Consider the following 17095-nt stretch of genomic DNA (forward strand, 5'->3'; position numbering starts at 1 on the left):
CGACAGTACTGCTACATCTGTTACTTATATTACTAACGACAGTAGACTAGTTATGGATAGAAAACAAGTAGCTGTTTTTCCTTTAGTACATATCTCTAAAGCTTTTCAATCAATTATACATAAGATTTCCATAAATTGGCGACGAAATTTAACTCCTGCAATTGTGCCGTGAAATGGGTTAAAATTATCTATAGGGACGGAAGCAATTTGTAACCCTAACCGATACTTCTCTGCACTGCGAAATCTTACTCACAACGTCCCGCAAGGAAACGTCCTTGGCCCTCTCCTATTCTGTCTGTACATTAACGGACTTCCTTCTTTCTTACAATACTGTAAGTATCACCTATAAACAGATGATTTTCAAATCTGTATCTCATGTCAAGCCGAAAACTTGGACTATTCAACAAATGAATGAAGATTTGCAAGTCATTTACTTCTGGTCAAATGAAAATTGGTTAACATAAATACACTTAAATTTAAGTGCATTCGTGTCTCCTCTAAATTAATTATACAAATCCATCATTAGAATACACCAACAGTACAGATAAATGGAACAATTATTCCATTTTCTGAAACTGTTACAAATTTCGTGGTAACAATAGATTAATTTCTTGAGTAGAATCCTTACGTTAACGCTGTATGTAAGAAAGCTTTCTGGCCATTCATTCACTCACAAGACTAAAGAAAATCTACCCACTGAAACAAAGCTACTACTTGTAAAATCTCTAAAGTTTCCTCATCTGTAATATTGCGATGTAGCTCTATCGGACATAATTGAAGAATTAGCGTACCGTTTGCAATGTATCCAAAATGGCTGTATACTGTTTGCTTATAATCTCAAATGATCAAATCATTTAACTCCATACTACAGAAAGTAGGTCTTTTGAAACTTGCGATAAACGTTATTTGCATCGACTCACACTTCTCTTTAAGGTTTTGTGATTTGAACTACATTTTGATAGAATTACTAACATCTGAAAAAATGCTGATTTTATTCTTCCTACCTGTTATTTCTTCTTTTGTTTACTAACTGTATGTGACTATATTATGGGGTTATCTGCAGTAATCTATGTTCATGTGATGTGGTGTGTGTGTGTGTGTGTGTGTGTGTGACTTATACATATTTTATTATTAATTTTGTATTACTAATCACGATTATTGCATGCTCAAGTGGGAGACAAGCCATGATTAGCCTTAACTTCGTCATGTAAAATAAAACTAAATAAAAATAATTACAGTAAATCGAACAGGACTAGAAGAGGACGACACCATGTGCGTCTATTCAGATTAAACAAGTTGAGGTGTGTCCACCAAATACAACAATAGCAGGATGTTTCACCACCTGTTATTTCGAGTTCAATGACATTTCGGAATCCACAAATCATTTCGATTTGATTTTGGAGAAACAGTGTGCAATCGAACGGTCTTAACGTGTTAAAACATGTATCCATTTAAAGAAGTGAAATGTCAGAAATCAAGACAACGTGACTTTTTTCTAAATGTTTTAATTTTCATTCAAACCTAACCTTACGCTCATAAAAATACCAATATATCGTCTCCATCTGATTCCACTTACACCACTTCCTCTTATTTTCCTATTTCACAGATGATTCCGTAATCATTCACTTTCTACATTCATTTATCTCCTGAACCGTAAGGGTAGAAACTGTGACATTAATTGTAAGCTTCCGTTTCTTTCCATTTACACCGTTTTAGATTGTACTTACATACTCACGCAAGTAGAACCAACGTCATCTTAAATACGCTATCTTCGTGTTTGCGCTTAATAATTTTCTATGCTCATTTTGGCCCGCACACACGTGCATACTTTGTAAACAGTTATGTAACATTCTTCTGAGCTAGCACTTTGCTAAGTATTTCTTCAAATCCTTTGCGCTGATGTCCCTTTTCAAAACATTTAGGATTTCTGTATCTCTGAACCCATTTGTTTATTATCTTTTATTTATATGATGTTTCCCTTGCCGAGATGACCGTCATCAAATGGAAGTTGCTTTTCAAGTGTTATCAACTAATTTTCTTCGATGTTGAACTCTGTTGTGTGTGGTTGTATAATTACAGATATTAAAATTAGTTATAATGTGAAATTTTACAAATAATAATATTCATGTCTACTACATAACAGCTTAACAAACCGACAATTAGACATTTTCTATAAAAAGACATCTTATTTTTCCTATCTGTGCTTAAATCAGGGTTCTGACACCCCAGCTCCCTCTATAAAATCCGTTGCTCTTGTACGATCTAACTCTGAAACATGAATATTTCTATAGAGAGTGTACTAGTTCCTGTGATATTTCTTTATCCGCCTTTGATAGAGTCTATGTCTTATACTTCGTTTTTTTATTCAGAAAGTGTATATCCTTGGTAATGATCTGTGCTCGGTAATTCATTTCTAAAGATTCAGACATTTTCCAGTAAGAATAAAACAAACAACGTCGATTTCATTCAAATTGGACCAATACTCTTGAAACATCTTTGTGACGTTTAAACTAATTAATTAAAAATGCTGAAATTGTGAAAGATGTAAATATATATTCTCTCCAATTCTCTATTCTCTCCTGACATACTCTTCAATAACACCATATTAAGAGGTACCATTCAACATGTGCTTATGGAAAAGAGCATTAATTCAGATTATCACATATTTCAGATCTGCATAATAAATGAAAAGAAAAATGATCTGTATATTGTACTCTAGCAATGTTTTCAGAAACATAACTATATTTTTTTAAATCCTCATGTCTACATATTACAACAAATTTCTAAGAATGATTTTTGGTAATCACAAAAAGAGGCTGAATGACAGCAGCAGCAACAGTGTAGTGAGTGTACATGTCTATTGATTGTCTGAATGTTTTCAACACGTAGCACTTAGCAGAAGAGGAATCGCTTCTTTCAGTACCATAAGTCCGCAGTAACTCAGACGAATTTTCAGCATGGTGCAGAGTGATGCAATCAAGTTCATAAAATATCAAACATTTCTTACGGTAATTAATGGCTTGCTACCGCTTACGCTTACAAGCATACAACTTGCTTTATATAGAGAAAGCATTCTTGAATAGTGATGTTCGTGAGAGTAGGGAGTGCCTGGAGGACGAGATGAATAAGTATTTAAACTGCGCTTTCAATAATGAACATTCTTGCTAGTGAGAATGACCATTTTATGTCCGAGAAATAAATAGTATTCTCGGCATTAATAAGCAGACCACTGAGACGTATCAGCTAAATAATGTGAAAAACTAGAACTGTACAATCGTTTGTCACAACGTACTCTCAATTTCGAATAGGAGAGTTAGCGGTCGTCAAGTTACAATGACTTCGTCTTGATAGCGGATTCCTCGCCAGATTTATTAGAAACCAGCTACACAGGTGGTAAAATAGTGCTTATTTAAGGCCAATCCACTTGACAAATGACAATTGTAAGCGTGATTGGCCCGAGAAGCCAAGGCAAACCAAAGTACGCATGCTGAAGTCACGAGTTAACCCTTCTTGAACATTTCTTTATCTAAATGGCCTCATTTAGCACGGTTTGATCCACAAGTCTAGGTCATCAATGGCAGCCTCTATCTACAGATCATGAAGCTACTCACTCAGTAATTAACCTTCTAAAATTTCATTAAGGATATTCGGCTATTCGAGTCTCCTTCGCGAGAATATACTTCAAACAACCGCCACATTAACAAAAAGTATTATTAAAATATATGTCATTAAAAAATCATTCCCCATAGTCGCGAAAGTTTGCACCATCTCCCTACGTCTACTAGAGCTTATGTAAATTTACCCCAAGACCAACCCGGTTGAGGTTATGAAGGCTATACAGAAAAAAAAATGAAAGTGTTTGGCGTACATAGAAACGTAGGTTACATGCGGTATGATGTAACATCTAAGTGGGAAAAGGCAGAAGGGCAGTACGTATGTAGCATATGGGTAACGAATGTTCCGTACAGATTTCCGTAGTAAACTTATGGATTCCGTATATTAGTGTAATATACTGCTGTCCGGGTAACGGATTTTTCTCTGTGTATTGAGATGACCATGACGATGAAAACGAAGCATATTCAGAAGGGTGACTTCGACAACAACTCAGCACTAAGTAATTCTGGGTATTAATAGAATACAATGTGGCTAGATAGAAATTATCGTAGCTAGTGTTTTCCATTTTTTAAAATCACACCCAAATGTTTGCTGATGTATTGTTTACCTTAGAAATAGATAGAAATCCGCAACATATCGTTATATTATTAACATAGATTCAGAAACTATCTGCTATTATAAAAATTACAAATATCTATGGTGTTATATCTCACTAACTTCAGTCTCATATACATACACACACACACACACACACACACATATATATATATATATATATATATATATATATATATATATATATATATATATATATTAGCTTTCCGATTTCACTATTTTTACTATAGTTTATTCATCTATGTGTTTCGTTCCATTTCATGTTTAATATGTATCATTTCCTGTTTTATTCTTTTAAGTAAAGTTAATATATTATTTTGCGTTAAACTATTTTCTTATTGTATTTGTTTCACTTTTTGTCTCGCAGATAATGTATCATATATAAGTAAATGTATTTCCTCATTTTGTACTATCTTTCTTCAGTGTCCTTTGGTATCAAGCTATCCATTATATTTATAATTCCAAACCTATCTTAACTATTACTATATTTAAATGTATTAGCATTACCTTGCAAGTTCATCACAACACTGACTCGTACGTTAACACTGGTATAAATACATATTTCTAACATTTTATTTGTGAATCATGCAGTGGTATTATCGATAATATAAGTCAGGATTACCTAACCTGGGGTTCGCTAAGATAAGTGGAAGAGATAAATATAATTAGAATGTAATACCGGAAATATTTCTAAGTATTATTTTTAATTTTGTTCTGAGAGGCATATTTGTATTTTTGTACATATTATTAGCAACAACAAAAAATAGGTCTACTAAACATGTTCAATAAGTGCAGAATTTTTTGAAAATGAATCTAAATGAAGGAGGTACGATATGAAACTAATGAGAATTGGATATTGAAATACCAGAAAATACAAGTACAACAAAACCTGCATATTGAAATACAATTAAAATTGAAAGCTAATAAGATACTTAAGTATGGTGTGATTTCACTAATGCAGCCATCTCCGGTTCAATCTTCATGACGCACATTATCAAGTTCTTTAGAATACTCAGTAAATATTTAACAACTGTCCAAATTTTTGAAACCAAAATTAGAAATCACTTCATTTCTTATCGTATGACCAAAAATTAAGGGAGTTGTGAAATTTTCAAATTTTCAAACGGCCTCCATTTTGAAACAGTATGACACATCGGATTCAATATTTGTAATATGAATGAAGTGACTAAATTGAATTTTTATCAATTCACTTTTAGGTAAGTTGCTGTGTCCACTATATACAACAAATGCATTCTACTATTATAGAAATAGATGGATATCGTGTGATCTCCGCAATAGGTATATTAAAAATCCCACACAAACTTATTACAAACCAGAAATTATAAGGGGGTCGCTGGCATATGATAAAATGGGGGCCGTGATAAAAATTAGGTTGAGAACCACTGCTAAAATTTAATTTCAAGAATTTAGAGAACTTTTAAAGTTAATTTTGAGATGCATTGTACACAATACTTTCTGATATAATGCTAGACAGATCAGTTCTTTCACATTATTCTTATGTCCTTAACTGAGGCAAATTATCTCATCAAATTTTCATTAGTCACACGTTGTGAGAACTTGAAATTTTGTCTTAATATTTATAACCGCCACCAAGTTATAGAAGTATTTTTGTGGGCGCTCTGTATATTTCGTAAAGACAGCGATCATTTTTTCGATTTATACTTTATTGTGCGACGCAAATAAGTTCTTTCTTCGGTGGGAATTGCTTCTTTCCCACACAACTGGACAAAGAAGTCTTTCATTGCTTTTTCACAGATATATTTAAAACATTGATTTTTGCTGAGAACATTTCAATGAGCTACCTTTTCAGTGTTTCTCCCTGACTTATTATTATGCGCAGTATGTATTCTGCAGTTATTTGGAACTGAATTAAGTGCTTTCTTTAATCATTTATGGAGATACTAGCTGACCAGATTTTCAAGTGACCAGAGTGACGCTAGTCACATTGCTTTTGCAATTTTTATTATTTGTACTTTCTCACTCCCGAGTTATCGCAATGCCTCTTGCACTGTGACCAGTGGACTAAAATTAACATAAATGCTTTTCCGTATTCTGTTTGCATGTGTATGGAGGTGATTTAACTTAGTGGTTTTTAGAATGAATTGCGAACACTCTTTAGTTGTCCATAGCAGCTCGTACCTTGAGCTTTGGAGTTCAGAGAGTTTGACTCCGGTATTGTGGGCAGCCACTACGCACGTTGCGTCGGAAATCAAGTATGATTTTGTGTTAAGGGACACAAGCTATTAGCCGGTGAAGGACGTTTTCTTACGGCTAGCCCCAATCAATAAGTCCCAGGTTCATAAACCTTGTGCGCCAAAAAGTTATAAACGCGCCCTCCAACATCATCGTTCCACTTCGGAAATTATTTCGCTGAAGACTCACGTCGACTCTTCAGGACTGTTTGGAGTAGCAACCAAGATACTATGGGATTACCCCTGCGATCCTTTCCCAAGTGCGTCAATGGTGTGAGAAAAGTATTTATAGTGTAATTTCAGACATAATCTAATACATATAAAGGGCTACAGTGCATTAAAAAGGCAAAGTGTTATTTTAGTGATGAAGATTATTATACATATTCTGTGTTAAGTGTTGTGTTCATTCCTCTTCGCTATTTTTTTATATAATTGTATTCTAATAAATAAGTATAGTGTTATTTAATCCAGTGTGTTTTCGTTGTTTGTGTGAGTGATGTTTGTGTGCGTTATGGTCTGGATGATCGTCTGATCGTCCGTGAGGTTTTCCAGACGGGACATCCGAACCTCTCGGCGAATAATGCTCCTCTCATCATTGAGACCGACGAGCGATTTAGAAGCAACTTGTAACCCCTTTTTGGAGAGGTCCTTCATCGTCCTATCCAGGTAAGTTCTGGTATCAGGAGAATACTTATTGGCAGGACCACGGAGGACAGAACCACGAACACCCGACTCGAATTGGTTACAAATAAATGGCGACCCGAACACCGAGCAGGTACAAATAATTGTCCGCCCGAACACTGAGTGGTTACAAATAAATGGCGCCCGAACAGAGACTCCGAACACGAAATGGTTATATATTATTATGAGCAAGGTGATTAAACTTCTACCTTCTAGAAGAAATAAATAAAAGGAAACTTCAATTCAAATGTTAATTTAATTCCTGTAAGGAAAATGATGAAATATTACTATATATACAAAAGGAATCAAGAATGGAAATTTTAGAAGTTCAAGATACAATAGCCAAAAAAACGATTAACTACTTATCTTCGAATAAACCTGTACTCATTTCAGCAAATTATACCAAACAACGGGCAAATTGAATTCATTTTTTTTCTGTAGCTGGAAAATTTATCTTGCACAACGCCATTAAAATTATATTTCCGGTACTAACCTCCTGTCATCACATTGAGATTCGCCATCATCAGTCACTGTCTCCAGTTTCTCCAGACACTATAGAAGCTATAGAAGTAGAAAGAATCATGTATTTAATTAATGAACAATAAGGTGTAACATGTAACAGCTTCGAGCAACGTCTATTATACCGTTATTCATACCCAGAGATATTGTTCATTTGATTGTGTTTGAAAGTTTGGGGGCGGCGGGATCGAAGGTATCCCGTATTCTCATGAAAAAATATGGCAAATTTACACATTATAGTTATGTGAAATGCATGGACGCAGGTTGTTCTGTTGCTCAAAATTACGTATCTTTCATTATGCATGATTTATTTTTTTTTATTTTATTTTTTTTTAATTACCATGAGTAGAATTTAATGTTGTATATTATAGGAAAACAAATTTAAAACACTAGGACCAAAAGTTAGGTTAATAATCTATTCTTAACTGTTTGTCGCTATATACCTCATAATGCAATTTACATTTCAACTCCGTGTCACAATATCTACTTTGTGGTTAGCGTTTGTGTTTAATTTTAGAAATATTAAATGTTAAAAACTTTTCTTACACACTCACAGTTATTAGACATGTATATAAAAAGAAAGTTAGACATATATATGCAAAAAAAGTTTTATAATAAAAAAAACTCGGTTCTTCAGAGGCCTAGGGAAGTTTTCTTATAGCACTTGCAAAACCAAAATATATAAAAGCTGCGACAAAATGCACTTACGAAAAGAGAAAAAAAAACTATTGTGAAATTTATACGCAAGAACTAACTGTGTAGCTAATCAGCTACACGGTGAATTGAAGTGTTAATTACACAATACTACAGTAACCTGCTTCCGGCAGTGATAATTACAAGACGTTCTCACTTACATAGTTTTAAGCAATATTGCAAAGTTTACCAATGCTAATAACATTTTTTGGAACGGTTTGGGATACCGAATTGCTGTAAACAGCACTGTGATTATTATGCATATTGAAAACGATCTATTTGATTGCATGTTATGTAGCGCGCTCACATAGTATACGTTGTTGAAGCCGTCTGCTGTGAATTTTACTGGGCGCAGTCATATTGGTAACAAACAAACTGTTTTTCAGGTGGTTGCTAAGGCAATTTCAATTGCGTCGTATGTAGAAGCAGCGATTCTTGTGAAAGACGAACTTAAAATTATGAAAAATGACAAAACTTTTCACGAATAGCAGTGAATATATTTACTCTATGCGTATAAGAATACCATTTTTATTGTAATATGAAACAAAATTACACTGCATTTTAATTACTGTAATCGCCAATAACTTGCTGGACAATAAGTGAATGACAATCCCAAGCATGTACATGAATGCCCGTTAATAATAATTTTAGCTCGAGTTTACTTAAAATTATTTAAAATTATTATGCTATATACTTTTGTCATATTGTTTGTTGAACTTCAGTGAAAATGCTTAATATGAAAGAAACTTGATTAAAAAAAATAGTGATCAGTTATTCGGAACAAAGCAGTACAGCGCTAAAACCATCAATGTATTTTAAAACATACAATTACGAATACTCTCAGAAACCTAATATCTCTTCGTGGAAATAATTTTCTAATTTATTCTTCATTCTTTTTTAGCGGGTGTCCATTCCCTGCTTGGCACTGGTAAAGTTGAAAGGCGTCACCAGAAATAATTATTTAAAAGGTATAATTCTCTATCTTATCTAATGTCCTAATGCTATCTGAATTATTTTCTTCGCGTCTGCCACTAACGACGTACATATTTGTAACATACCAGCATACCCATATATTGAAACTCATAACAAAAACACATACTTACCAGCTTACGCTGGGTGCACAGAGAAAAATCCGTTTTCCGGACAGCGGTATATTGTACAAATGTACGATATCCTCTTGCTTACTATAGTAATCATACCGAGCATACGTTATCCGTATGCTACATGGGCACTGCCCTTAGATGTTACATCATTCCGTTGCAAGATGTCTGACATCTAACAGTTTTCCGTATATCACATGCATATACTTATGCTACCTTCGTCAGTTATATGTTATGTACGTCCACTTGTATGTGATATAATGACCGCCTACATTGTTTCATAAGAAAGTACGTATAGATTAGTGCTGTCGAATGTTTGTGACATTAGCGATTTCGGTTGTTAGAAAACCGGTTTTCTGAAAACCGAAAACCGCAAACGCGGTTTTCAAAACCGAAACCGAAAAAGCGGTTTTAAAAACCGAAACCGCAAATGCGATTTTCAAAACCGAAATCGCAAAAGCTCTTTTCGAAAGCGAAAACCGCCCGAAACCGTGTTTGCGATTTTATAAGTGAAACCATGTTTATCCTTTTCAAAGCAGAAACAATGTTTGATGTTTTTAATTACACCTTTTAACAATTGTTAAAGCATCTATCGACCGAGACAATTGTATTGGTTTATGTCTGTGTTTTGACTCTTTCTTTTATTTGCTCCAAGACTATTATGGTAATATATGCAGCACTGTGCAAAAGGGATAGTTCGGTGGTGTTACAAGTAGCAGATAAATTTGGGTTGCAATATTTTGTAATCAGAAAAGTGGGGGGTTGTAAACCGTAAGCACTGATGTGAACTTTTGTGTTTTAAATAATGACCTGGGATCCTTCGCAATTTTTTAGTTACTTAATTGATGACATTTCCATTGTACTTTTCGGCTGCAGGGAAGCAAACTGGACCCAATCTGATTTTTATATATTTTGTACAGTAGACCACGAGAAACACGCATCTGAAAGAATTTTGACATTCCCACTTCCCGAACTCGAGATACTAGAACTTATTCAGTAGTTTTATATAGTATGTACAAAATTAACGAAGAAAGTTCTGTCGCTTTTTGACCTATCACCTTAGAGCATTGATATGTCACCTAAGACGTACATGGAAGATCAAAAATAGTACCCGTCAGTATCAACGACCTTCTGCCAACGTTCGAGATGGACATGGATTCCTTCGCGGTGGAACTTGGTTTGCCGTGAAGCGAAGAAGGTATCAAGTGCATTTTGCACCTTTACTACGGAGTTGAACTGGAGTGCTGGAAGGTGAGTGTCCAAGGAATGGAACAGGTGATAATCGGACGGTGCAATGTCCGGGGAGTATGGTGGATGCAATAGTGTTTCCCATCCAAGGTGTAGGATGGTGTCCCGGGTCATTGTAGCCATTTCAGGCTTAGCGTTATCCCGTAATAGGAGAACCCCTTAGCGATAGAGAAGTTCCATGGTTTTGAGTTTTTCTTGAACACGGCTGAACTGCTGACAGTACACAGTCGTATTGATGTTCTGCTCTGACCAACCGGTAGCAGTTCCCGATTAACGATGTCGCGAGCAGTCCACCAAATACACAGGAGGACATTCTGCTGCATTGCTAGTTTCAGCTGTTTTGGAACCGGTTCATGGGGTTTAAACCAATGATAACGACGCCGTGGAGCTTTGTACAAGACCCACTTCTGATCACATGTCAACATTCTGTCCAGAAATGGCTCCTTCCTCAGACAAGACAGCAAAGAAACACAGGTATCTGCTCGCGTAGCCTTCTGACCCGTAGTCATTTCATGTGGGACCAATAGACTCAACTTGTAGTGCTTCCCAAGTTGATGGAGGTGCTGCCGAATGGTTTCTTCACTCACGTTGAATGTTAGCCTCAGTTCCTCACATGTCTCTCCACTATTCGCCTCAGTTGCTACCTGAAGATCTTCATTCTGTACATGTGTTGGTCTTCCGGCACGTGGTGCGCCTTTCGTGTTTTGTCACCGTCCTTAAACTTTCTAAACCACTCTTGCACTGTCTGCGTAATCACGACACCCTCACGAAAGGCCTGAGATATCTTCCGCCCCACTGCAGTGGCGTTTGACCCAAGTTTGAACTCGTACAGCATACACGCCCTTATGACGTTCTGTGGAGGTTCCATATTCACTCTGTCCACAAGCAGGTAGAATGTTGGATACACCCACACCAACATCTGACGTTTGCCTTTTCTCCATTCGCATTCAACTCACGGTGTGAGAATCAATTTAACACAGACCTCCACAAAAGCAACAGAACTTTCTTGGTTACCTTTATACACCTCACAGGACATAATAATTTCGTATAGAGAATATTTCTATATTAAAGTTTTAATATCTCGAGTTCCGAAAGTGGGAATGTCAAAAATCCTTCAGATTCGTGTTCCTTGTGCTCTAGTTTACAAAATATATAAAAATCAAGTGGGGGCCGGTTTACTTCCGTGGTCTTATTTATGTTCGAATATCTCGAGTTCCGAAATTCAGAATGTCAAAATTCCTTCAGATTCGTATTCCTCGTGGTCTACTTTACAAAATATATAAAAATCAGGTGTGGTCCAATTTGCTTCCGTGGTCAATTTATGATCGAATATCTCGAGTTCCGAAATTTGGAATGTCAAAATTCCTTCAGATTCGTGTTTCTCGTAGTCTAATTTACAAAATGCATAAAAAAATCAGTTGGGGCTCAGTTTGCTTCCCTGCTGTCTACTTTTCAAACAAAAGTGAGTTTTCCAGAGTGTACATTTTGCTTCAAACTGAGTTCTGCCCTGGCTAACAAACGTAAATTCGCTTCTATTAGACTCGTTAAAGTTACACTTGAAATTGTCGTTCGGCATTCTTGTAGCTTATGAAGGCATGAATAATTCAAGTATGTTTGTCACAACATCTACAAACGAATATTCATTCGTATAGAACCTCCAATACATTACATTAAAAACACATGAACTACACATAGAAAATCATTGTGCATTAGAGCAGATCTCTTATTAGCAAATGGCCCTGCACACGCGCACTGCTCAGATAGCTCACAGCCTGAGCCTGAGCGCGAGTCCAAATTTAACTCAATCGCGTCTAAGTTTGTCAGAGGTGTATCAGTTTACGTTGAATATACCAACACTTTATCCACTAAGTGGTCTTAGATTTTTTTCCAATCCCAAACAGCGGGTGGTTTCTGTGATTAAGATACGTTTAAGCGAGGGACGAATACAGAATCTGGAAATTGGGTTTTACCCGAAAAAATCGGGTAATATGACAACACTAAGCTAAATAGAAAATAAGGTATATCCCTATTTAAGATCACTACACATGCAACTCATGAAATTCAATTTGAAATCTCATCCACTTAGACTGAGATCTTTTATATTATCATTACTCTTTCACTTTGTTTTTAAATAGTACTGCCACTCTTTCTTTTGTTAACAAAAAACACCACCTCCCTTTACTAAAAAAAGAAAAGAAAAGAAGGAAAGAAAATTTAGATCGCAGTACACAATTTTATTGTTGATTTGTTGCCTCTCCGATAAATGTGTTGTGGTTTTGCATGTGTTGACTGGTTTCTTATCGCAAGTCCCAGACACCTGCAGTAGTTCATACGTGAAGGGAACACCGATCATATTTTATTCTGTATCATTTTACTTCCCAATAACGATAGCCGTGCCTCTTTGTGAGAAATTGCAACGTATTATTTTTTATCCTGCCAATTGTACTCTACAAGAATTTCCCTACACATTAAGACGTTTTAGGAAAAAGTACTTTCTTTCCCCTCTGCAAGTTTTGAGCATTTTTTCCCTACACCGAGGGAAATTTTCCTCCATCTGGCAACTGTGAGCCGAAGATGGGAAAGATTATTTGCTCTTTTTTCGTCGTTACTTGATATAAGTGCTGTCGAATTTTTTGTGATATTTTTGGTTTTTGAGAGAAACGGTTTTCTGAAACCGAAGACCGCAAATGCAGTTTTCAAAACCGAAACCACAAATGCGGGTTTGAAAACCAAAACCGCAAGAACGGTTTTGGAAACCGAAACCGCAAAATATGTTTTGAAAACCGAAACCGCAAAAGCGATTTTAAAAACAGACATTTCGGTTTTATGAAATTTCACTTTTTTCAAAAATCGGTTTTCGGTTTTTCAAAAACCGATTTCCACTGCACTAGTATAGATGGAACACTTATACAGAAAGTATTATTTATACATGCGTTTTCAGTTATACGTCTGCTTCACGTCAAGACCAAAAATTACAGGAATTACGCATGTAACCTATCTTTTTAATACGCCACCTAAATTTTTTTTCTCAGTGTGGTCACTTCACGTAACAATATATATATGATAATTCAGGGCAGCTTAAAGCTCGAGCGCATGAAAGGATGCCTCTGTAGGGAGCAGGTGGATCAGTGAATTTGGGTATATGTGAAAGGGAAAAATACATACGAAAAGCACACACCAACCTGGGCTAGTAATCACTACAAGTAGGTTTGCATTTCAATTTCTTAGTAACCATGACACTTTTTTGACGCTGTTATTATGTTCTCTCTCTACATAAATAATTTTCTTGCACAGATCTATTTTTGTAGATTAGAAGTAAATTTTAGACTAAATTTTAGTAAAAAAATGACCCCGTATTCTTCGTGCGCACTTAGCGTAGATCGATAAGATGGAACAATTAAAGTTTATGTCAAACAAAATGAGACAAATTAACAAGTCCTATTTAAATCTTACTATATTTTCTGCTCTATGCTCTTACCAATATTCGTATGCAGTAAGGTACGGTTAGGATAGCTTGTGCTTACCTAGATGCGGTTGTCTTACATTGATGCCGATTTACCAATTTTAAAATCATCGATTACCTGAAAATCTCAATTGTACCAAGAGTTTCAAATTTTTACACATACATGTTACCACAAGGGTAAAATTGTGCTCGTCCTTGCGCTGGTGAGGCTCGGAAAGAGCGGAGACAGGCGAGTATCACACACATGCTGAAGCAGGCAATGTTCGAAGATTTATGCATTATGCATTATGCATGATTTATTTTTTTTTATTTTATTTTTTTTTAATTACCATGAGTAGAATTTAATGTTGTATATTATAGGAAAACAAATTTAAAACACTAGGACCAAAAGTTAGGTTAATAATCTATTCTTAACTGTTTGTCGCTATATACCTCATAATGCAATTTACATTTCAACTCCGTGTCACAATATCTACTTTGTGGTTAGCGTTTGTGTTTAATTTTAGAAATATTAAATGTTAAAAACTTTTCTTACACACTCACAGTTATTAGACATGTATATAAAAAGAAAGTTAGACATATATATGCAAAAAAAGTTTTATAATAAAAAAACTCGGTTCTTCAGAGGCCTAGGGAAGTTTTCTTATAGCACTTGCAAAACCAAAATATATAAAAGCTGCGACAAAATGCACTTACGAAAAGAGAAAAAAAACTATTGTGAAATTTATACGCAAGAACTAACTGTGTAGCTAATCAGCTACACGGTGAATTGAAGTGTTAATTACACAATACTACAGTAACCTGCTTCCGGCAGTGATAATTACAAGACGTTCTCACTTACATAGTTTTAAGCAATATTGCAAAGTTTACCAATGCTAATAACATTTTTTGGAACGGTTTGGGATACCGAATTGCTGTAAACAGCACTGTGATTATTATGCATATTGAAAACGATCTATTTGATTGCATGTTATGTAGCGCGCTCACATAGTATACGTTGTTGAAGCCGTCTGCTGTGAATTTTACTGGGCGCAGTCATATTGGTAACAAACAAACTGTTTTTCAGGTGGTTGCTAAGGCAATTTCAATTGCGTCGTATGTAGAAGCAGCGATTCTTGTGAAAGACGAACTTAAAATTATGAAAAATGACAAAACTTTTCACGAATAGCAGTGAATATATTTACTCTATGCGTATAAGAATACCATTTTTATTGTAATATGAAACAAAATTACACTGCATTTTAATTACTGTAATCGCCAATAACTTGCTGGACAATAAGTGAATGACAATCCCAAGCATGTACATGAATGCCCGTTAATAATAATTTTAGCTCGAGTTTACTTAAAATTATTTAAAATTATTATGCTATATACTTTTGTCATATTGTTTGTTGAACTTCAGTGAAAATGCTTAATATGAAAGAAACTTGATTAAAAAAAATAGTGATCAGTTATTCGGAACAAAGCAGTACAGCGCTAAAACCATCAATGTATTTTAAAACATACAATTACGAATACTCTCAGAAACCTAATATCTCTTCGTGGAAATAATTTTCTAATTTATTCTTCATTCTTTTTTAGCGGGTGTCCATTCCCTGCTTGGCACTGGTAAAGTTGAAAGGCGTCACCAGAAATAATTATTTAAAAGGTATAATTCTCTATCTTATCTAATGTCCTAATGCTATCTGAATTATTTTCTTCGCGTCTGCCACTAACGACGTACATATTTGTAACATACCAGCATACCCATATATTGAAACTCATAACAAAAACACATACTTACCAGCTTACGCTGGGTGCACAGAGAAAAATCCGTTTTCCGGACAGCGGTATATTGTACAAATGTACGATATCCTCTTGCTTACTATAGTAATCATACCGAGCATACGTTATCCGTATGCTACATGGGCACTGCCCTTAGATGTTACATCATTCCGTTGCAAGATGTCTGACATCTAACAGTTTTCCGTATATCACATGCATATACTTATGCTACCTTCGTCAGTTATATGTTATGTACGTCCACTTGTATGTGATATAATGACCGCCTACATTGTTTCATAAGAAAGTACGTATAGATTAGTGCTGTCGAATGTTTGTGACATTAGCGATTTCGGTTGTTAGAAAACCGGTTTTCTGAAAACCGAAAACCGCAAACGCGGTTTTCAAAACCGAAACCGAAAAAGCGGTTTTAAAAACCGAAACCGCAAATGCGATTTTCAAAACCGAAATCGCAAAAGCTCTTTTCGAAAGCGAAAACCGCCCGAAACCGTGTTTGCGATTTTATAAGTGAAACCATGTTTATCCTTTTCAAAGCAGAAACAATGTTTGATGTTTTTAATTACACCTTTTAACAATTGTTAAAGCATCTATCGACCGAGACAATTGTATTGGTTTATGTCTGTGTTTTGACTCTTTCTTTTATTTGCTCCAAGACTATTATGGTAATATATGCAGCACTGTGCAAAAGGGATAGTTCGGTGGTGTTACAAGTAGCAGATAAATTTGGGTTGCAATATTTTGTAATCAGAAAAGTGGGGGGTTGTAAACCGTAAGCACTGATGTGAACTTTTGTGTTTTAAATAATGACCTGGGATCCTTCGCAATTTTTTAGTTACTTAATTGATGACATTTCCATTGTACTTTTCGGCTGCAGGGAAGCAAACTGGACCCAATCTGATTTTTATATATTTTGTACAGTAGACCACGAGAAACACGCATCTGAAAGAATTTTGACATTCCCACTTCCCGAACTCGAGATACTAGAACTTATTCAGTAGTTTTATATAGTATGTACAAAATTAACGAAGAAAGTTCTGTCGCTTTTTGACCTATCACCTTAGAGCATTGATATGTCACCTAAGACGTACATGGAAGATCAAAAATAGTACCCGTCAGTATCAACGACCTTCTGCCAACGTTCGAGATGGACATGGATTCCTTCGCGG

At 35.4% G+C, this 17095-nt stretch overlaps 1 protein-coding gene across 1 annotated transcript in view; it reads right to left on the reverse strand.

Moving 5' to 3' along the window:
• Positions 1–7625: 7625 nt before the first annotated feature.
• Positions 7626–17095, reverse strand: part of LOC145674005 (uncharacterized) — a 143719-nt gene continuing 134249 nt past the window's right edge. Inside the window, exon 6 of the mRNA XM_081743830.1 lies at positions 7626–7685. Within this exon, the coding sequence (XP_081599956.1) occupies positions 7652–7685 (34 nt within the window). The 3' untranslated portion in view covers positions 7626–7651. The remainder of the gene's footprint in view (positions 7686–17095) is intronic.

This window comes from Thermobia domestica, chromosome 17, assembly GCF_964235325.1.
Source record: "Thermobia domestica chromosome 17, izTheDome1.hap1.1, whole genome shotgun sequence".
NCBI lineage: Eukaryota > Metazoa > Arthropoda > Insecta > Zygentoma > Lepismatidae > Thermobia > Thermobia domestica.